Here is a 23,233-nt window from a genome sequence, read left to right as displayed (position 1 = left end):
CCTTCGATTTCCTCAGCGCAATCTCAGCCTATTTCTAATAGCCTGCAATGCTCCTCAGTCTGGTCCTCATTAACGTGTCCTTTTCATCTGGATTGTCATGGTGGTATTGTGTGTATATATATATATGTGAATAGATTACATAACACTGTGATGAAATATAAAACAATATGTATCTTATATGTATTGTATATCTGAAGGACATATAACGGGTCCCAAATTTATAAAATTTCACAAATATAACTAAAAAAAGATATAAAAAATTACATCCAGTTTTGATATCCACTGAAGAATTTATCAAATGATGATCTACCTCCCTATCTTCTTAATATGCTGAATAGATTTTAAGATAAATATTTTGTCTAAATTTTTCTTTATTCCCTACATATAGCCATTTTTTAATGTGATGAAAAATTTGTGCTGAAATGGTATGATTTTCTAGTTCTTGGGTCCTCCAATATTTTATAATATTTCTTATTCATCTCTATAAAAGCTGGTGGACTGATTCACGTTGATGGAAATAAGTCCAGGACTCCATCCCTGACAATATTCAATATTTTTTATTTACTGAACACATTGGAATTTTGTCAATAAACAAGTGGAAAGTGGGCTTGGAGAAATTGTAAATGTCATTTTCCCACCATTTTTTTTTTTACAACATTTTAAAGACTAAACAACTAATCGATTAATTGAGAAAATAACCAGCAGTTTAAATCGATAATGAAAATAATAATTAGGGCAGCCCAGTTTATAATATTACTTTACTGTATACTGAGCAATTCAATATTCTGAGGCTAAAATGTTGTCAAGTATAATGTAAAGATCAATTCTCCATGGACTCAGAATTGTTTAACTTCCAGTAAAAAAAAAAAAAAAAAGCCGTTAAATGTCCCCTGAAACACATTTGAAGTTGCTCAGCTGTCTAAGCCTGGCACAGCTACCGTAGACATGAAGGGCATGTCACTGCCTCTCTCTATGAGGGACCTTCCAGAGATAAGAAGGGGACAAAATGAAACTTTCTCTCTCTCTCTCATATATATATATATATATATATATATATATATATATATTTTTTTTATTTCTGTGCCATGCCAAACATCTGTCCCGGCCCACATGGGATTACAAAACACAGCTGTTTCACAAAACACGTATTTTATGGTTACACATTAAAAAAAACAAAAAAACAAAAGCAACAACATGATGAGTACTTCTCATTTTTTCAGATAACATTTATGTGCATATACTGTACATACCTACAGTTTATCCTGTTGAAGGGCTTTTTAAAAAAAAAAATCCCTCATCCCAGGCTTTCTCCAGGTAACGGTCTGCTTTAAATGTTTCATATGTCTTAATGCATCATCCATATTTACAAAGTCTGTTTTTATCTTACTAAGCTGAAGTACTGAGCAATTCCCAATAAAAGGGACAAAAGAAAACCAAATGGAACTATTTTATTATATCATTCAGAGAGAACATTGAACAAATCCAAATTTGTTTTCTTCCAGGTTGACAAACCATCCAGTATCGACCGCAAACGGCAAAATACCAAAGCTCACCTGGCCACATAAAGATCTTTGCCCTTCATATAAATTGTGTGGCCTCAGCCTACGTTATTCTCAGTGTTATGGCAGAAGCCAGGAACACAGGAAAGGACCCAAATCGCAGGTTCACGCGGAGGCAGGTGGGATGAGCCGAGTAACTTTTTGATAAGCGAAAGAGGCTCAGAGTCGGTCAGGTGGACATCTGGCAGGCAGGAATCCTAGGACACAGGCAACAGGAAGATGCACACAAGGAAAAAACGGGCAACACGACCAGGAACAAACAGAGACGGGCCAACGTAGGTAGAAAGTCCACAGAGAAACAGGAAGGAGGGGACGAGGAGTGAAGGGAAACCACAGACTTAAACACATTAGCGAGGAGAAAGACAGTGGGGCACAGGTGACATGAACTGGGGCGGGACAAGCAATCCGAAAAAAGGCGGGAAAACACAAATACGGGAAGCAAACGAACCAACAGACGCACCGGGAAACTACTTTCAAAATAAAACAGGAAATACAGAGGCAGAACATGACAGGACTATATTCGTTCTAATTTATCGTCCTAAATCTATGCAGTTTTGGTTTAGTCCATGTATCGTCAGCCCATTCACTCTGAGCAAAGAAATATTCTCCGAACAAACGAATGTTGAGCTTTTAAAACGTAATAATGTATAGAAATGATACATAAATGTACATGTGATCTTTTTCTGCCATTTTTTACTCTAAAATATCGTAAAGAAAGTCCTGATGTGTATCAGCCTCATACATGACTCATCTAAGGCTTTTTTTTTTTTTTTTTTTTTTTTGGTATGATGATGTGTATAACGGCATCGCTCTGTAATATCCGGGGGGCAGGTCCAGAGTGGGGTGGGAGTGTCCGGACTCTGCTCCCCCCTTCCTACCAGGAAAACGCCGGAGGAGACCCGGAGTGCCACACAGCCGCACACTGCAGAGGAGCGGGCAGGACACGAACGCCACCGAGGAATATGTCAGCTTTCTCGCGCACTGAGGGACGCTCGAACCGCCGGCGCAGCGCAGTCGATGCAGATCCACTACCTCTGCTTTAGTTCTGCGGACACACATCGACCTGTCTCACACTTATGCTCTTCTGAAACCGTCCCTGCTGCTGCTGCTGCCGCCGCCGCTGTCGCTGCCTCTGGTCCATCCCTGTCCCCTCCTCCCCTCTCTGTCCTCCTCCTCCTCCTCCTCCTCCTCCTCCTCCTCCTCCTGCTGCTGCTGCTCCGCCGTCCCGTCGCCAGGATGGACAAGACGCTCTGCAGTCCGCATCCCGGGACCAACAAGACCAACTCTTCCTCCGCGGAACGCGGGAGCTCGTCTGCGAGGAAGCCCGGCGGCCGGACCGGGTCGCACAGCCCCGGCTCCCTGGGCGGCCCGGCCGGAGCGGGAGGCGCCCGGGGAGCTGTGCTGGGGAACAGCGTGAATTTGCAGCAGCAGCAGCAGCAGCAGCAGCGCAAGAGGCAGCTGGAAGGGGTGCTGAGCAAATACACCAACCTGATCCAGGGCTGGCAGAACAGGTGAGCACACGGATGGAGTTAGGTGGAGAGAGGAGAGGGGCTGGGAGGGGGCGTTTGGGCGCCTGGACACGATTCACTGGGGGTTCAGGTGTCTGTGGCTCCGTGTTGTTATTTGCCCCGTCCACGTTGCACTTTTAACACCACGTCACAGTGAGGGGGAGGAGGAGGAGGAGGAGGAGGAGGAGGAAGGCTGAGGGGGGTTTAAATCCAAAGCTCTCACGCAGGCTCGCAGGCCTGCTAATGAACTCTCCTGCTGACTATTATAAGTCAAACGAACACCAGCATCTCCAAAAACCAGAGGGCGGAATTTGCAGAGGTGCCTGCCTTAAAGCACGTCTTTGGAAACTGTATAAGCTTCACTTTGGGTTGACATTGATTAGAGACATATTGACCCCACGCCTCAGTAATTGTTTAGGCCAGATTTAGTGGTGTTGTACTTGGAGACTGATCATTTGCTTGGGTCCTTCTTTGAGTGAAAGTACTGAAAATTAACTGGCTCCGATTTCTCCAGTGTGAATATCTTGTGGCTTTCTTTGTCATCCGTGACAGTGATCTGAATACCTTTTGGTCTTTTGAGTTGTTTGAAAAGTTGCAGACAGCAATTTTCACTGTTTTTTGACATTTTTAAAGACAAACAAGTGACCGGGAAAGTAATAGACAGATTAATTGATAAGGAAAGTGATCCTCAGTTGCAGCCCTATTTGTGTTGGATTTCATTTGTTATATTGATACACCATGTACTGTTAACAAACCATTATGTTATTATTATTGATTTATTCTGATTATTATTATCTTGGAATAATCAATTAATCATTTTGTCTATAAAATGTATTTGAATTGCTACCAGCAGTCCAAAATCCAAAGATATTCAGTACACAGTCGCACAGGGCACAGAAGAAAAAGATAAAATCCTCGCATCTAGGACGATGCTAACAGCGAATGTAATGTTGGTATTATGCTAGAAAAATGAAATAATAATAAAATGATTAATTGATTATGAAAACAGTTGGTGATTAATTTTCTACTGATCGATTCATCGACTAATCATGGCAGCTCTAAAATACTGCTCGCAATTTAACATCCGAATTTAAACCTGCAACAACAGATTTTTTTTTTTTTTTTTTAGCCACTTGGGGGAAGCACAAACAAGTTGCGAACACAACACCGACATATCTCCTTTTAAGCTGATGTGGCCACGTTGTTAGAAAACAGTTGCTAAATTACACTTCCGTCAGTTACGGAGAAACATTAGCATTCATTTGGAAGTGTGTTTCCGGTCAGCTGATGATTATAAGTCCAATACTGACCCTCTTTCAAGTCTATTTTGGTCTCTACCAAAGCCTGAGGGAAATATCTCGCTCTTTTTAGCTGCTAAATGCTCCACTATGTTCACCAGCTAATCTCTTAACTGTGTCTGTCTGCTGTTTCCTGCTGAACATGTACGGTACAGTCTTTTTTTATTTTTTTTAATTATTATTATTTATTTTTTTTAGAGCTTTTTCCCTGAAAACATCTGCCTGCTGTGGCTGAAAACAATGCTATGAGGGCAGTGAGAGTGAACCAAACAAGTAAAGTTAAGGTCAGACGGAAAAACGGTGACCTGAAACTCGCTATAAAGCTCCGTAAAGCCAAGAGGAGCTGCAGATTCAGATGATAATTCTCTGTAGATTCATCACTACAAGTGACCCCTTTCACATTGTCATTTGATATAATATTGTTATAAAAATATAAATCATAGCTGCTTTAAGGGATCATTATAAAAAATGTTTGTTTATTGTCTATATTTATGCTAAAAAACAACAAGTATCAGTCGATTTTTAATAATTGGATTTTTAAAACTCTTAAATACCGTTATCATTAAAATACAAACAAAAACATCACTACTCACTTCAGTGTCAAAAAAGTACCACAGAGCTGAATTGTTATAAGTAGGGCTGAACTAACGATTATTTTCATTATTGATTAATCTCCTGATTGTTTTTTCAATTCATCGATGAATCATTCTGTCTACAAAATGAAAATATGCCCTTCACAAATTCCAACTGAGCCCTCAGATGTCTTGTTTTGTCTGAACAAGGGTTCAGTCACCTTAACATGTTCAGTGAAGCGTCTCAGCAGACGGAGAAAAAGCAGCTCGCAAGTCTCACAAATGAGAAGCTGGAGCAAGAGTGTTTAGCATTTTTGCACAAAAAAAAATTTAAGTGATTGGTTGATTACCGAAATAGCTGCTAGTCCATCTGTCCCTCGACCTATTGATTCATTGACCAATTGTTGCAGATCTAGTTTTAAGATTGATAAAGACAGTGCTTCTTGTAGGGCTGTGGCATTGGATTGTACAGGTGTACCTAATAAAATGGTGACTTAGCATGTAGGACATTTATGTGTATTCAACCTCCACTATGTGCTGCCTGTTGCAGGTCAATGCGGTCTTTGATAAGCCTTATTGATTTATGTTATCGCTTCAAACAGATATTACCTGCGGTTGTCTGAGGTTCTTTCATAAAGAAGTACAGAATATCTCAGCGACAACAATCCAGGTCACAGCGGCGCATTATTGTGTGACTGCACCTCATGTAGCATTCATGGGTTTGCTCCCTGTCCTGTCTGATTCACTCAACTCAGACACCGAAACCCGAATACTGAGAGAGTTTTCATGAGAGGCTATGAGTGAGTTTTTAATTTAAAAATATTACTCTAGAATGCACTTGTTGTTGTTGCCAGCCACATACGAAACATCTGGTTGTGGTTTGGGTTTTTCTTTTAGAGGAACAGAAAGCCTTTTCTTGCGAATTTCCTGTACACCGCCAAACTCCTGCACAGCTAACATGAATTATGCAGGATTTCTTTTTCTGCAGCTGTAGTGTGATTTGGGAATTAAATTTGTTTTTTTTTTTTTTTTTTAACCCACATAGAAGCTAAAATAACTCACGTATAGTGCCTCGCTGTTGTTGTGCTGCATAAAGGAAGGAAGCTTAGAGACGCTGGTGTATATGATCTGGGCTGGAAGCCAGTGTATGTTAGAGGGTTGGGGTAGGGAGGCGGAGGTGGAGAGAACGAACGGCTGCTCCTTGCTCTCCTATTAAACTGACAGACACATGACGCACTGAACTGGATCTGTATATGCACCCACAGGAATACTTGGGTAAAAAGGACAACAAATAATATACTGAGCAGGGTGTTTTGATCAGGATCGGTTTATTCTTTGTGATAGCGCCTGTTCCCGTTTCAATCTTAAAGCGCCTAAAGGCAAAGGTCTCGCTTTCAAGGAGAGATTCCTTTCAGTTCATTGACCTGAGCTGGGGCCAGGGCCTCGAGCTCGAGTAAATGTGCAGATGTAGATAGCGAGCACTGACTGAAACATCCTGAAAATGTAGCCTCAAACTGACAAGCTTTTCAGTGTGCAGTCGGATCAAGTGTTTCTTGTGAGCGCATGGATTCTGATTTGTTACAGTTCTTACCTACTAGTTAGAACTGATTATTTTACCTTTAGGTCGACTGTTAAGGTTACTAATTATAACTATAAGATTCTTCCATTTTTGATCTCTCAAACTAGCAGAACACAATGACAGTTCAAATTAATTTATATTTTTCCTTTTTTTTTTTTTTGAAGGAAGGAAAACCACTAACTACTCATATTTTGCTTCATGCCGTTTTTTTTTGAGCTAAGCACGTAGTTAGGATGTGACTAATCGAGGCAGTGTTGTTTATGTTGTTCATCCGAAATCAAGATGAGTTAAACCCACAGTATATGAGTAAATTACAATGATTCCTGGAGTCCTGTTATCATTATGTTGTACAAAGCCATTATGTCACTCGCTGAAAAAAAACTTTAAGAACTGGTTTTCTTACAGAAATGCTCATTGGGGGGAGAAAATATGTGACCTGGAGGTCACGAGGTACTCTGAAAATACAAGGAAATGGGTCTGACAGTAATATTGCTGTTTCTAAAAGTTTAATTTGTAGAACAGCTGGCAAGGTAATTGTGACTGCATTTAACGCATTAGTTTTAGGTCGGAAGTCATCGGAGCAGGTTTTGTGGTTTTTGCGCGTGCAATTCCAAAACAATTTCCAACCAGTATGGACAACGAAAAGGCTACATAATGAACAGGCATAATGAAAACATCAGTGCAACCTCCATGGATTATTTTTATTATATGACAAACCACAGTATAAGACAGTGTGTGACAATGCTCTACGAGTTGTTACAGGAGAGGAGACAGGTCGAAATCATCATTTAAATTAGCTGGAGACGTGGCATTTATTGTGAAAATCCAATGAGTTTCATGTTGAAGTGGTAGTGTTTGCAGATTACCACAAGTTGGATCACTTGCTCTGTACCAACACACTTGAGTTGTGCTTTTTCCTTTTTTTTTTTTTTGCAATTTAACATAGACATTTTTTTAAGTACCTGCTCTAGATTCACTCTCTATTAAGAGTTGTACTCCAGAGTCATAACAGCAACTTGAAGTTGCTTTCCTCTTTTTTTTTTATAATCATCTGTGTGAGAATTTAAGGTACAAACAACAGTTGTTTTTTTTTAACCATATGCAAACCTGACATTTTGATATATATTGTTGAAGAATATGATTTCCACAGGAAAAAGAAGCATTTTTGAGATTTTAAATTAAACAATATGAAAGTGAGGGTCTGTGTTTACAAGGGAAATCGATGTAAAGAAACCTTTCACGACGTCAGAAAACATTAATAATCAAAATCATCACGTCTTAGTCTTAAAATACCCTTGACTTAACAGTGGAAGCAGGTTTCAGTTTTATAAACTTTATTTACATTTGTCCACATATTGTGTAATCCAGTTTTCCATTAGTCCCTGTGATCATGCGTGCTTTTTCTGCCACATGGGATACCTTAACGAAGATACTGTATAAACTACTGTATATTAGATTTATACTAGAGGTGGACACGGTAACTGGAATTTAGAAAAAATGAGCAGAAAAAGGTTAGAAAACGACAGCCTTTGGTTGGTTCAAAATGACTTATATCAGGCTTTTTCTAAACCCATTAGAAGAAGAAGAGAAGAATCTGGACAGTCCGTCGTTTCCCAGGTTGTGGTCAGAATTTACAAACAGTTAATATCTCAAAGTGCCTGCAGCTTTTAAATATAGAAACATCTGAAGGAGGAGAGGCGGTGTCTGGCGGATGACGGTGTTGGAGTAATTACTGTTGTCAGTCACGTTCCAGGATTTGTCAAGTGGAGGGACACATTGTGTGTGTTTGGCAGGTGGTGTCGTGGTGGGCAGCGGACCTGAGGGGAGCTAATTCTGCCACTGTGTGGGTGGCCATGTGTCAGAGTGAAGTGCTGTTAAGTTGTGTAGGTGCCGTGTGTGTGTTTGTGTCAGAGAAAATGTGCTAGGTAGCCGTATTTTTTGGTTCTACGCACACACGTATTAACACTTTACGTGTGTTCAGTTCAGTTTACATTTCAGGAGGATTACGACTCAGCCTTTGAACACAGTTGTATAAAGTCTTCTTCAAAAAACTGCAATAGAAAGACTGTTACAAACTGGATGTGTGGCGTTTGAAAGAAGTGGACATTTAGGATGCAGAAAGGGTCAGATGAAATCTGCTTTAGAGTTGCATTGTGGGGAATGTAGGATCTAGCATTTTTGGAGCTTGTCCAATATTAGATACCAAAAGCCAGGATATGTATTGCTTTGATTTTCAACGTTTCTGTGTTTTTTAAGATTTTTATTTTTTGACATCAGTTGTAGAGATACAGACAGGGAACGTTGGGAGGGAGAGGGGTTTGACATGCAACAAATGTCCCCCAGCTGGAACTCAAACCTTGGACATTGCGGTTTTGTGGTTTTGTGCCGCTGGGGTGCCCCAACTGTTCTGTTTTTAATCCCCCAAATTTAAGAAAGTGCAATACAAAAAAAAAAAATTTGAAATAAACAAATCAATAAATTGATGCCCCACCCGTTTGAAGGATAATGTGGGCATTATTTTTTGTGGGTTTGGCCATCCATCCTTTTTAGCGGTAATTATAACATTCAACTCACCAAGGTGAAATGCTGGAAACGCAACAACATTGTGAAGTGAAGATCGGCCCTGTTCCTTTTCTATTGGACCCAAGTGCTTCCTTTCTCAAAGCATTGTTTGAAAGCAGGTTACACGGGACTGACGCCAGCGACGTAAAAAAAGAATAGAAATTTTTTCTATTTGATGTAATTGAGGCCAAAATTCAGCGAGCAGCTGTGTGGCGATTTGCTGAAAAACCAACAAAGAAAAAGGAAAACTGTGGCGGGACATGAAGGCCTTTACTTGTTGCGGATGAATGTTCATTATTGTAGTTTTTTGGATGTGTCTTTTTGTATTTTTCGCAGATTACAGTTATACAACCAAAACTAAGTGCTGCTTGGCACAAATGTTTGGAGAGTCACAGGATGCTTATTAAACAATGTTTGCTAACGAGCTAGCTACTCACTAGCTTTCAAATGTTTGTTTGCAGTCAATGTGCGCACACACACAGTTTGCTTGTGCAATGAGGGATTATTAGCATCACTTCGAGTGCACTGATTTACGGTTTCCCTCAAAGTATATTAGGTATATTCTGGTTATACTGGTGGCCCATTTTACTGTCTGACCGCTCCGGTTTTGCTTTGCCGGACTACTGTTTGCTAGCGTTATAGCGAGGTTGCGGTGTTGCAACACTTCAGCAGTTTGGTGAGTGCACAGTTACCATAGCCAAGAGAAACAGTGGCCACAGCTATGAAAACAAGACCCAAATTGGGATAGCCCGGAATTACGATTTAACCATCACAGCTACGCCTAATCCCGACACTTGCTCCATCTCAGTCTAAACTCTAAATTCTTACACTTCACCCCAAAACCAAGTCTTAAGTCTCAAACAGTCTTTGGAAAAAGTGAAACGCAGCCAAAATGTCGTCATTCTCAATGCCTATACTTAAATTGGTCCCTAAAAAGATACAAGTCCGTGAACGCACACACAAAGACACACACACACACACACACACACACACACACACACACACACACACACACACACACACACACACACACACACACACACACCCATACTGTATGAATACTTGAGAATCTCTCTCAGAAATAATGAGTCGACTCTACATTACAAAGCCTCCAGGCTCCCAGACCCAACGTTCAGCTTGTGCACACACATTCAAGTTTAACGCACGGTTCAGCTGTTGGAAACTTTTTGTGACTGTAACGTGATGCTGTGTACAACACAGGACCGCATGCTGTGTGTTGTGTTGTGCATATGAACGCCATCAGCTGGTCATGCTCACTGTGGGATAATTCACGTTGAAGTTGCCGTTTTCGTTGGTGAAGCGGAGCGGAGATCTTTGGTTTCGGATGGCAGCTCGAAGCTGGTTTCCAGGGTGATGATGGTGGACAAGAAGGCAAAACAAGAGCGGAGACCTTAGATTCAGATTTATTTTCAAACTGCAGTGGCAAATGAGGTCTGGCTTTCAACTTTTGGTGAATGAGATATATATCTCTGTTTTTAGTTTTCAATGTTTTTTTTTTTTAATATATTTAACCTGATGACTGTTTGTGCATCATAAGGAGGTATTCCGACAGTTGCATGCGGATCACAGAGTACTAAACATTCAGAGCTCTCTCCGTCTCCTCTTCAGACATCTAGTAATGATAGGAGGCTGTGAGGATTGTTTTCTTGGTCGGTACCGATGTTGGGCCCAGATTATTTGGTAATGTGATGGGTCTCCAGATCTAGCCTTAAACCTCCCGAACTGCTCGCAGACTCATGGGGCTTCCCCAATGAGATTAAACACATTTGATATATTTAGGAGTTAAAATCTGGATGATTACAATTACGATTATTTCTCACTGCGAAGTATTACGAAGGTTACAGAAGGGTGTTGCACCACAGCCTCCATTTTGTTTACGTCTGCTTCCCCATGAGATCATGTGAGATCATGTGAGGTGGTGCTTTGCTCCCTAATTGCCCCCCCCTGGCACGATAATCTTAATAGTATCCTGTAGTGTGTGATGCACAAATATTTTTCAAATCTTGATTATTTTCAAACCGTGTAGTGTGTGCATGTTTGAGATTAGAGAGGAGAACCTCCGTGAAATTTCACCTTATGTGCCTAATGAAACCTGATTTCAAAATTGGTTTGGATTTTAAAAACTCTGGTAGTCTGAGCCCGGCTTAAGTGGTCAGCAGGGTGGGGAATACATTGTGAGGGATGAATCATTTCTTTGCAGATGTGCTCAGTGGAAGGGAGCACTGCTGTGCTTCTCTGATCAAAGCTGTGAGTCGGGGGTAATGTGGCTCCGGTGGGTGTCTCTCTGGCAGAGAAGAGGAAGAAAACTTAGGGTGTCAGCTTGGCTTCGTGTTAATTTGTTTTGGTGGTAGCTGCAAAATAAAGGTTTTTTTTTTTTTTGAAAGAAGTGGACATTTAGGAGGCAAATAGGGTCAGAAGAAATCTGCTTTTGAGTTGCTTTAATGGAAATGTAGGATCCAGTGTTTTTGAAGCTTGTCCAATATTAGATACCAAAAGTCAGGATATGTCTTGCTTTGATTTTCAACGTTTCTGTGTTTTTAAGATTTTTTCTTTTTCTGACATCAGTAGTACAGATACAGACAGGAAATGTGGGGAGGGAGAGGGGTTTGACATGCGACAGAAGTCAAACCTTTGACATTGCGGTTTTGTGGTATGTGCCCAAACCACTAGGCCACCGGGGTGCCCCAACTGTTCTGTTTTTAATCCCCCAAATTTATGAAAGTGAAACACATAAAAAAAATCGAAATAAACAAATCAATAAATTGACGGCCCACCCCTTTGAAAGATAATGTGGGTGGGGTCACCAGGGTGGGGAATACATTTTGAGGCATGAATCATTTCTTTGCAGATGTGCTCAGTGGAAAGGAGCACTGCTGTGCTTCTCTGATCAAAGCTGTGAGTCGGGGGTAATGTGGCTCCGGTGGGTGTCTCTCTGGCAGAGAAGAGGAATAAAACTTAGGGTGTCAGCTTGGCTTCGTGTTAATTTGCAGAAGTCATCATCACTCATCTGTTCTGGAGCTTTTGATCATATCCCACGTCTTCCCCAGCAGATTCCGTTTGCCCAGTTTCCCTGGATCTGTAAATGTTTGTAGTGTGATATGGTTGAAAGCTCCACGCCAAGCAAATGGGTGCATGGACCTTGAGATTGTTTCGTCAACCGCGGTTTCTAAAGTATGGAATTAACCTTCAAACCTTCGAATTACAGGTCTTTATGGGTCCACTCGCTTCTGAGGAACAGACACCGGGTCCAGTACCCAAGCTGGACGGGGTCCAAGTTATGCTCAATTAAATCAGGTTGCATAGGGATCTTGTTTTACTGCCATGCGTCAATATGTCAATATGAATCAAAACGTAGTCAGTATCAGGATGTAACATATTTATGCTACCTTGAATTTGATTCAAGGTGTTGAAATGGTCAGAAAATTACAATCCTCGGTTTATATATATTCAGGTTTACTACAGAATGTTTTATCGTTAGTGAAGGAGGTAAAAAGAGGAATTTCATAAATCATTCCTCGAAGCGTAAAACTAATTATTTTGGAAATTAGTTTCTATGAATTTCCATTTGTTCTTTGGATATTATTATTATGCTGCTGCTCTTTTCGACCGGGGCTGCTTGTTAATTGGTGGTGCATCAGGCTGCTGCCAGTGTTTGTGCTCTCTCTCTCTATTAGGGTCTGTTTGGGTCGACTGCATTGCGGAATGGGTCTGATTACCCTGGGGTCTATTCAGGTTCAGTCTCAATGTGCTCGGGTCCCCGTCAGATCGGGTTTCTCTTTCCTAAAAATTAATTTGTCTGTGTCGGGGTCAGGTAGGCTCTATTTTCAGTATTTTGGATCGGTAAATTCCAAGCATCTAACAAGTTTTAGACCCAGATCCATCTCAGGAGTTGGTGGAGACCAAATTTGACTTAAATTTGTCAGATGGCCTAAGAGCATGATCATGTTAATCTATGTCTGCTAAATGCTAAGGCCGGTGTTTCTGTAAATTTGTAGTGTTAACCCCGTATTGGTTAAAACTCATTTAATGCAGCTTTAACATTTTCCTGCGGTAGTATGCGAGAGTAAAATGTTGGCTGACGTAACCCCTTTGTCACCACAATGTTACACAGGTTTTTTTATAGTACTACATTTCTTCCTGTTCTGATGTTCCTCTTAGCATTTTTGAGAATTAACTGCCAACTACCAGGGAAGAGATGCAAATTCTTCTGACAAGCTATTTCCTGTAGCATCAATGTTAATGCCATTGGGAAATGGCAGTGTTTCTGTTGATGTGGACAAATGTGTTTGACTAAGCTCTTTTTACAGTGCTATTATTGTTATGGTAGTAGTTTATTTGAATGATATCAGCAAAAAAAGTATCAGTATTAGAGAGCTCTTTGTTGTTACAGTTGTCCATTCTTGACTGGATGAGGGATTACATTTCAGAGCTGTAAGCCAGGGATAGTTTTTGATGACAAATCGGAAATGCCACTGAATATAGATTAATTTTTTTCTGTGCCTGAAAAGTTAGAAACTATAGTGTTACGTTTTTCTGTACAGATGTTGGTTGAAAAATGTGTCTAATTTTTCTTATTATTCTATTTTAAACCAGTTAAGGTTGTAAAATCGTGATAAAAGCTATATAAACACAGACAACAAATGAGTTTAATCTGCAGCCTGCCATAAAGGCTATTTAGCATTTTAACCGGAAATTGGGCTGCGACTAATGAAATTTTTCATTATTTTCGTCTATAAAATGTCAGAAAATTGTAAAAAAAAAAAACCTCTAACAATTTCATATAGCCCAAGGTGAAGTCTTCCTGAGCGAGTGGGTGTTCAGACTGAAAACAGGCCTGCGTTAAATCGTTTCAAAGAGCTGTGCTGGTGAGGGCTAGTTGCTTTAGTTACCAGTGAGGCATGAAACAGGACCCAGTAAGTCCAGTTTGAGTAACACAGTCTTGAGTTTGAAGGGTTTTCAGACGTCAAAATACTGCACAGCGGTTTGTAAAAGTACAAGTCAGGATTTTACAGCCGTGTAAAATGATCGCAACGGCAATCATTTTATCTTTCCTCGTGATGACTGTGAATTAAACATTAGAAATACGATGCCTGCGTTACAAAATCATCCACCGAGAATGTGTGCTTGCATGTATGTAATTGGGCAACACAGCACCTCGCCAGCTGATGGTCTAGGCCTGATTCTCTCTTCCATTTACATTTGACGGTCAAGTAGTTTTGTATTATAGTACACAATTGTCATATTAGATGTTTGTTGTCTTTAAAATATACAGATATGAATATGTTGACTAAATTAAGTTCACTGTCCTCTGCTTCACTCGACACCGTAACTCCAAACAGCAACTTGTCAGTAATGCCTACAGACTGCTATTTACATATTTAGCATTTTAACGGGGATACATATTCATCATGAATCAGGTTTGGAGAAGCTGAGGAGTGATTAGCAAAATTAATTGAATATTGAAGCTAATTCACTGGAAATGATATTAAATTTACTGTCCTATGTGAGAACTTGTTCAGTGAGAAAGATGTTTAAAGGGGTGTAACAAGTGCCGTGATGCTGCTGCCAAACTTTGTTGCTCCATCAGTCCATCATTATATTTAATTTTCCCCAGTTTGCTGCAAGGTTAAAAGTTCATCCTGAGCCCAGATACTGTGTGGCCTCGCAGATCGGGTAACGTCAGCACTGCTGGAGGCCGAATGTAAAGCCCAAGGTCTGTTATCCAGCATCATCCATCATGTTAGAGGTCTGCGTTGTAGTTTAGCTGTAAAGGCGAGAGTGCCAGGAGGGGTCAGCGGTAAAAGCCTCCACTCTGCTGACTGATCAGGGGATAAGACTTCATACACAGTACAGTATGTGTGTGTGTGTGTGTGAGACAGAGAAAAAAAAAGAGAGGGCTGGCTAAAAACTGACGCAGGAGGATGGTTCCCCGGTTGGCTGTGGTCGGCATAAATCACCAGCACTCCTGATGGAAAGAGGCAAGTGAGTGGGGATCAATTTTCAGACAGCAGTATTCACTGCATCCTCTCCGGGGGACTCTAGAGCGTCCATGGGAAAATGCCTGCAGTAATGTAGAGGACGCAGTCATGGAGTTCCCTGTCCTCTTATCATTCGCATATTTTGAAGACTGAAGCTATTCCTGATGTAATTTCTCATGAAAACAAATGTTCGGTATTCTAGTGCTAAAAACAAAAATTTTTGGATAATCTGCTCATTCATCAAGCAAAAAAGCTAAACTTTTGCTGGCTTCAGCCACTAAAATGTAAGAATTTGCTGGTTTCAACCATTTTGTATGATTGTTAATGGAATATATCTGTGTTTTGCAATGTTGGTTGGACAAAACAAGTAATTTCAAGATGTCACCTTGGGCTCTGGGAAGTCGTGATTGGTGTTTTTCAGTTCTCTGACATTTTATAGACTAAATGATTAATCAAAAATAAGACTACAAGACTCTACAACCAAGTTATTAGAATTCAACATGAATATCTGAACCAAGTTTTATGGTAATCCATCCAGTAATTGTTGAGACATTTCACTCAAAACTTAAAATGTCAGACTCATGGTGGAAATGTCAGGAGACCACCAAAATTATTGGGCTTCATTCTCTCAGATGTGTCTGTACAGAATTTCGTGGCAGTCCATCCAGTGGATGTTAATTTATGTAAGTCTGGACCGATGTGGCGGAGCGATTGTCAGACCCACATTGTCATCCCTACAGCCACACAGCTAGCATCGCTAAAAATTAGATAGAGAAGAGTGCCCGGGCGAGACCAGTGCTCTCATTTTCTCAGATCTTAAAGTCTCTACATGTGAGAGTTTTCTACTTTTATCAGTTTTATAAACTAAATACACTCAGTTACCGGGTTATAAGGTACACCTAGCTAGAACTGATGCAGTCGAATACAAGTGGCAACAGTCTGGCAATAAACCCTCCCTTTTTATGAATGTTATAATGTTCAGTTTTTGTTGAAACGGTTTTAGAGAGGTGTTGATTTATATATATGATCGTTTTGGAGGATGCGCTGGAGTTTGTGGTGCTGTTGCACTGTATTTCGTTATACTGTGAGCTATTTATATGACCTTGTCCTCCCCATTTATACCAATAGAATAGTATAAATAACAGAAACACTGCTCTGTAAAATGCAATACAGCAATTTTTCAAAAAAAAAGTGCCAAACATTACCTACTTCCACTTTCTCAGTCGTGCAGATTTGGTGCATTTCTTTGTTACACGCAACAAACTGAAAATCTGCGGATTTAGACTCGGCCAGACAAAACTGGCAATATGAAGGTGTTAGGGCTGCAACCGTCAGTTGATTAATCAATTAGTTGATTGGCAGAAAATAAATCAGAATCTACTTTGATCATCAATTAATTATTTCAGTGACTTTTCTAACAAAATAGTTGGCTTTCAGCTTCTTTAATGTGAGGATTTACTGCTTTCCTTTGTCCTCTATTATAGTAATAAAAATTGGTTTGGGTTGTGATAAAACAAGAAATTAGCTGATGTCACCTTGGACTCTGATATATTAGAAAAGGGTATTTTTCAGTATTTCTGACAAAACAATGAATCGGCTAATCGAGAAAATAATCGGCAGATTAATTGATAATAAAAATTGTTAGTGCAGCTTTGGAAGGTGACACTTTGGCCATGAATTTGTAGGACATAACACATGTTTTTCTACAGACAAACAACAAGCCTGCGGAGATGGTATTTAAGATGAGAAGAGGTAAGAGACAGTGGTTGTGTGTGAGACTGAGGACCTCGCGGTCTCCTCAGTTATAACATACAGCCTTGATGTGGCGATGGGAAGAAGCAACAACTGTGCCTGTGCCGAGGACAAAGCTGCTTGATAGAGGCCTGATCAATACCTCAGCCTCTGTAATCGCGGACGGAAAGAGAACATTGATCGCTAAAATGGTGAATCTTGAGGGGAAAGAGGGCGGAACAGGGCCATGTGCTGAACCAGACGACATGGACAAAGACAGCTGCTGTTACCTCAGGTCACCGTACACAAACATGGAGAGGTTAGCCAAGGCCGCCCAGTTCCACTCTGGCCTGTGTTGAACCGCAGAACCAGAACAAAGTGTTAAGCGGAGCAGACAGGCCGGTTTCTTCAATGTCACACAGAATCTTTGCTGGCCACAGGAAATGAAACGTGTCTGCTTCTCTGTGAGTGTGTACGTAGTGTGTCTGACCGGTTTAGAATCTTGCAGCCAACACTGAGCCAGGCAGAGATTCAATTATGCAGCGATTGAATGTGATCCATTAATCACAAAGGGGAAAATGTGGGGTTTAATTTCCATGCCTCGAGCTGTGGGCTCTGCTGAAGATGACCGCGCTAATCGCTACCTTGAGTAATTTGGATCGAGCTTGCCGGCTTGGTGTTGGTGAAAAAGCAGGCCTTAATGTGCACAGAGGGGAATTTTGAACAAATCTCGCGTGAACGGAGCCGTGGTAAATAATATCGTGCAGGGCTTCGTCGCACGGGAGGTGAGCATTTAAAGGTGTTTTTCTGGCAGCTTTCTTTGGCCACATCTCACACTCATTCGTAGCCTTCCTCCTCGTTTTTCCTTCTCTCGACCACGTCCTGAATAGTTTGTGCAACAGGAAAAAGGCGTTTTAAAAAGTAAAGACAATGAGACCATAAAACTAAAAAATGTTGGCAGTAATGGGGCTTCTTCTACTTACCTCTCACTCTTCTTTCTCTCTGGTTCATTAATTTCTTAACTTCCCCTCTCTCTCTCTCTGTTTTCCTTTCATGCAGGTACTTTGTGTTAGATCCAGAGCTGGGACAGCTGCAGTACTTTGTCAACGAGCAGGGGAAGAGCCAGAAGCCCCGTGGGTCCCTGCCCCTGATTGGTGCCTCAGTAACCCCGAGCGACGAGGCTCCGCACATGTTCATTGTAAACTCTGTCAATGGAGAGCTGTACAAACTCAGAGGTACGACCTCACGCTGGCCTCAAGCTGCCCGTGTATGACAAAGTACAAACACTGAGTGCAGTGTGTGTTTTATGCTGGCGTCACTTGAAGTGCAGCGTGTATGCTGGGATGTTATGAATGAATTTTTTTTTTCTGCCCAGTGTTTCTGAACGCGATGGAACGTGATGAAAAGCGCCTCATGGAATTAAAGCTGCAGTTTTTTACTTTTAAAGCTGCTCTAATCAATATTTTTATATGAACAATGGATAAAATGATTATGTTTAATACAAAAAGGGGGCTCTCGTATTGGTGAAACCACGAGGAGTGTTAGTGATTCTGCAGCCCCCCTCAGCATAAAGGAACATTTTGCACCTTGCAGCTCATGTTTTGGTTTTAAGGCCCACAGCTTTACTGTTTCGGTTCACTCTTGGAGCTTTTGTCAACCTTGGTTCGAGCTCCACCAGGCAGCTGTTTTCAGCAAAAGGGACTCGATAATCCACTACCCGCCCAGGATCAAACAGAAGGGCAAAGTTATCAATCACGCAATAAGATCACGGGCTCAATTTAGAAGACATGTCAGGCTGCAAGGAAATTCTCCCCTTCCCCCATTAAGTCAAATCACATGTTCATTCACTCTTGCACAGACCCTGCAATTAATTTATGGTTTAATAAAGGGACTAGAACAATCCACAATCTATACATAGACACATTTACATCTTTCCCTCAATTTTCTCAAATGTCCAACTTCCATAAGAACCACTTCTTTTGTTACCTACAGATCAGGACCTTTGTACAAAATATTTGATTCATTTCCAGATCAGCCCATAAAATCACATGTCGACCACATCCTTGAATTGAATTCAGATATCCCAGATTTATGAGCTCATTAACACACTCCATTGAAAATTTAAAAATGGCCTGGGACTCTGATCTCGGAGCAGTTTTAACGTATGGCCCGAGGGGACTCACATCGTCACACACCATCTACGTCTGCTGAACACGGCTTTAATACAACTCAGAGTGGTACGCAGAGTTCGTTTTGCTAATGCTAGATCGGCAAAAAGATTTATCTGAACATGGAGCCAGCAGACTTAATGCACATGTTCTGGCTGTGTCCAAATCTCCCCACCTTATGGATTAGTGTTTTTAAATCTTTTGAGGGAGCTGTTTGGGATCCAGTTTGACCCTGACCCAGTCTGCAGCGTCTTTGGTGAAGCGTCAGAGGAATCCCATGCTCTCTTGACAAATAAACCCTATGTGGTCATAGCGTTCACTACACTACTAGCAAGATGCCTGATCCTTTTAAAATGGTGTTATGTATTTCTTAAAGCTATAAAAAAAAAGAATGCACTCTCAAAGGGTCCTCTCAAGTCTTTGTTAAGATATGGAGGCCCCTTTTTGCATTTTTATGAAAGGAACTCCATGATAAAGAGTAGAGTGGACCTGGAACAGGTAAATGTCCTATTACAGCTGTGAGCAACCCCCCCCCCTCCTGTTTTATTTTTTTGTCTTCTTCCTTTTGTTTGAGTAATTACTACTAATATTTGAAAAACTTATGTTTTGTTCCTTCGTCACCTAAATGTATCCTATATCCTGTAAGGCTCTGGGCGGGTGGATGGGTGGGTAGGATGGTAGGGATGGGAATGGGGATTTCAGTTTCTGAACATATTTGATAAATGGTGCCTCCTTGTATTTAGGGGATCAGAAGGTGACTTGAAGTCAAATATACATGTTCTGTATCTTGTACTCTAGTGGGATTAAAACTTTGAAAATCAATAAAATAGATTTACAGAAAAAAAAAGAAGCAAAATAACAAGTACCGCACGCATTAAAAATACTGTACTCAGGGAGCTGAGTTCAGTTGAAAAAAAAGGCCAAAATAATTTACAGTAGTTTATAACAATTGACAGATAACCTGATAATTAAAAATAATGGCAGCCCTAACTTCAACATAATTTTAAGACCTTTTGTTAAGTGCTTACTTTGTCAAGACTTTATAGTAGTGTTAATGCAGCATGTATATTAATTCCTTGATTTTTTTTTTTTTTTCTGAATTTATCATCCAAGGAATTTGGAAAAACCTCACACATACAGCTTTATAACAACACGGTATACCTGAGTAGCAAATCCAGCCGAGAAATCATGTTTCTGAGGCCAAACTAGCAAATCTGCAACAAAGTGAAATATATTTTTAAGACCCAGTGCCAGGCAAGGAGCCCGTAGCTGGTGACTGTGCTGAAGGCCTGTGTTTTCAGTGACCTGTATCCACCGATGCAAGAGAGACTCCTTTTTCACTGTTGCTCCGTTTGAGCCGCTGGAATGTCCCCCTCACGCTCTCGCGGGGGAGGATATCAGAATAACTTGCCCTATATTCCCTGAATAACTCAGCGATCCATGTATATTTGAGCTGAGAGGAAACAATGATCCCACAGAGACTAAGAAGTCGAGCTGAGTAGCTCACACACAGATGTATTTCCATTTCCAACACCTCAGTAAGATTCAAGTAATATCAAGAAAGTAGTTGAGCGATAGGATTGAGAATCTTTGATTATGGCTCAGCTAAACAAACCCCAAGACTTTTTCGAGGTTTAGCTGGTGCCAAGACCCGCAACTACCCCAACAACAAAAAGCAGCCCATTTAAATATTCCCACTCTGAAAGTAATTACAGCAGAATAGAAACCTTCAGTTTGCTTAAACGTGCAGGGGACAAAGTGGCTCGCACGTGACTCCTCAACAGTTGGTGATTAGGATTAGCCGGTATGCTCAGATCGGGTTACCATGGGAACCGCCGGAAAGCCAGCCTTCAGGGGCGAAAAGGGTAACTTTAAGGTTTCGGTCAGGAGTCACTTTCCGGTTTTTCAGGCTGAGCTTGAGGGCTGCGGATTATCTTACAGAGGGTCTGTATCCAAAGCTTTAAATGCCACCTTTATTCTCAGGTTGATTCATTTTCACAAGAAGGTTTTGAACCAGTTTCCTTACCGCTAACTGGCGTAAGAAGATACTGGATACGCAGACTCTGTCGCTGACGCAGAGACCACCGTGATGCAAGGATATAGATTTGTCCCCTTCACCTTCACGGCTTCAGTTTGATTCTGTCACTAAAAGAGCACTGAATTGATTCCGCTGACTGTCCATCCACCGAAATCCAGATGGGAGAAGGTCTGTTTATCATAATATTAGAATTGATGGTCTGAGTCTCCATCAGTTAAACCTTATCCTTCAAAACGTTGAGCTTTACAAGCAGTGTCAGTGATTTTCTGACTTCTTCGCCCCAGATTTGGCCCCTGCAGACACTGCTCGGCTCAAAAACGTCCCTCGACTCCTCTTCATTTTCCAGTTTAAAACAAAAAAAATTATTTTGCTTGTTTTTATTTGACGGATAATTATACTAAAAAGATGCTAGAACAGATGATCAATCAAAGATAATGCAGTAAAAGACAATGCTGATGCAGTAAAGACAGAAATAAAACATTATTTATTGAGTTTAAGGTTCCATATGTAAGTTTTTGCTATCGCTACATTGCCAGCGAGGGCATTAACAAGCTGTTACATGTGTCATATATAGCACCTTTTTTAAATGTTCAGTGTAATTAGCTGAAGCAGAGAAATATAAAGACAGTATTTCATTATCAGATATGAGAGACTGCAGAGCCTGGTGTTTTGCTGCGGAGCAAAAGTGGAGAGCAGCGGGAATTTAATCTAGTCTGAATGCCTGGATGGTAAATTAGGATATTTATCATATGACATCTCAGTGAGACAGTCAACCAATGAAAGGGTCAAGTTCGTTCGGCAGAGCTGATTAGGATGCCTGACATAATCTTTATTGTGCATCAGAATAATTAAAACACAATATGTTATCAGTGTTTTGATGCGGAAATCTGTTCTCATGATTGATCATTATAAACCCACCAAGACACCATAATACAATACCATACAATACAAATCTGCCAAAATATGTCTAGTATTTAAATCAGCCAACTATTTGTATGGTTTCCTGCGATGACCCCTTTTAGCTGTGGACTTGACGAGGGATCCGACTTCATTGTGTTGTTTTGACAAGGAAAGGCTGGTTTTCGCAATTGCTGGGCCACTCTTCTAACCTCTCGTCCCCGTCAGCCTGTCCATTCTCATGAAGTATACGTTTAAAGTGCCCCGCTCATAATATCTATCAGCGCTTTAATCAAATCTAACTGCTGGTCCAAGCATTAATCCTCAGACTTACCATTATCATAACCAGTAGCATCTCTCAGACTGCTATAATTAAAATGGGTGTAATTAGAAGATGATGGCGGTGCTATGATTGACTGGGAGGGAGGTTTTTTTTTTTTTCCTCTCTCTCGCTCAGTAATGTTCGGATATAGTTCAGCCGTCTCTCTGGGACAGATATGGCCATTTAAATAAGACGCAAAGAACCAGGTAGCGTGTCTACTGTTGCTCATTTTAAAGGGGCAAACGGACCGGCATCTCATTTCATTGTTAGTTCCCCTCGGTTTCCAATACAAACCCAGTGCATTCATCAAATGAATAGAACTGTCAGCGCGTCATCTCCGAGTGTCTTGTGACACAAAATCAGCTTTGAATTTTTCATCAGTATCATAGTACGCTCCCTGAATGAGAACAGCGCATCCTGCTCTTAGCCAAGCAGTGTGTGTACTGCCTGCGTCACCATGTGAACAGGTGCATATTAGCATAGCCACATGCGGACGCTGCTCTGCTCTATACTAATTATCTTTAATCACAGCTAGGCTTGTTAACATCACAGAGAGAAACATCAGATTTAGATGCTTGCTCACTCCCAAGGGAAGTGGTCCCTTTTTTTTTTTTTTTTGAGTGAGTGATTTCTGTGGAAGATCACAACAAGAAAGAAGTGGGAAGGCTGTTACTGGGTGTTTTTTGCCGAGAGACAGCGTGGTACAGGTGTTTCTGTGTGAATACTGTACTCCCCCCGGGGAGACGAGCAGCCAGTCCCAGTGGGAGAGCACGTCTCAGATGCCACGCTTGTCAAGAGTTTGTTCTCATTTTCTCAGAGTTTCACTTAAAGAGAACTTTTGTAGGTGTTCTCATCACCGTGGCGGATGTCAGCGGTGCGGGTGATTGACAAGCGCAAATTGAATTCTCCGTACGCTGAAATAACCTCCATCAGCGTGTCAAAAAACACTTAACGTATTCTTTTTTCACTTTGGTGAGGATGCAGTTCTTTACAGATCTAA

At 41.0% G+C, this 23,233-nt stretch overlaps 1 protein-coding gene across 1 annotated transcript in view; it reads left to right on the top strand.

Annotated features, from left to right (window-relative positions):
- The first annotated feature begins 2,452 nt into the window (after window positions 1-2,452).
- LOC120786243 (oxysterol-binding protein-related protein 10) overlaps window positions 2,453-23,233 on the top strand; it is a 77,405-nt gene continuing 56,624 nt past the window's right edge. The window contains exons 1-2 of the mRNA XM_040121555.1: window positions 2,453-3,070; window positions 17,868-18,043. Coding sequence (XP_039977489.1) covers window positions 2,577-3,070; window positions 17,868-18,043 — 670 coding nt within the window. The 5' untranslated portion in view covers window positions 2,453-2,576. The remainder of the gene's footprint in view (window positions 3,071-17,867; window positions 18,044-23,233) is intronic.

This window comes from Xiphias gladius, chromosome 24, assembly GCF_016859285.1.
Source record: "Xiphias gladius isolate SHS-SW01 ecotype Sanya breed wild chromosome 24, ASM1685928v1, whole genome shotgun sequence".
NCBI classification, from domain to species: domain Eukaryota; kingdom Metazoa; phylum Chordata; class Actinopteri; order Istiophoriformes; family Xiphiidae; genus Xiphias; species Xiphias gladius.
Note: the sequence above shows the minus strand (reverse complement) of the source record. Positions and strands in the feature narration are given on the sequence as shown.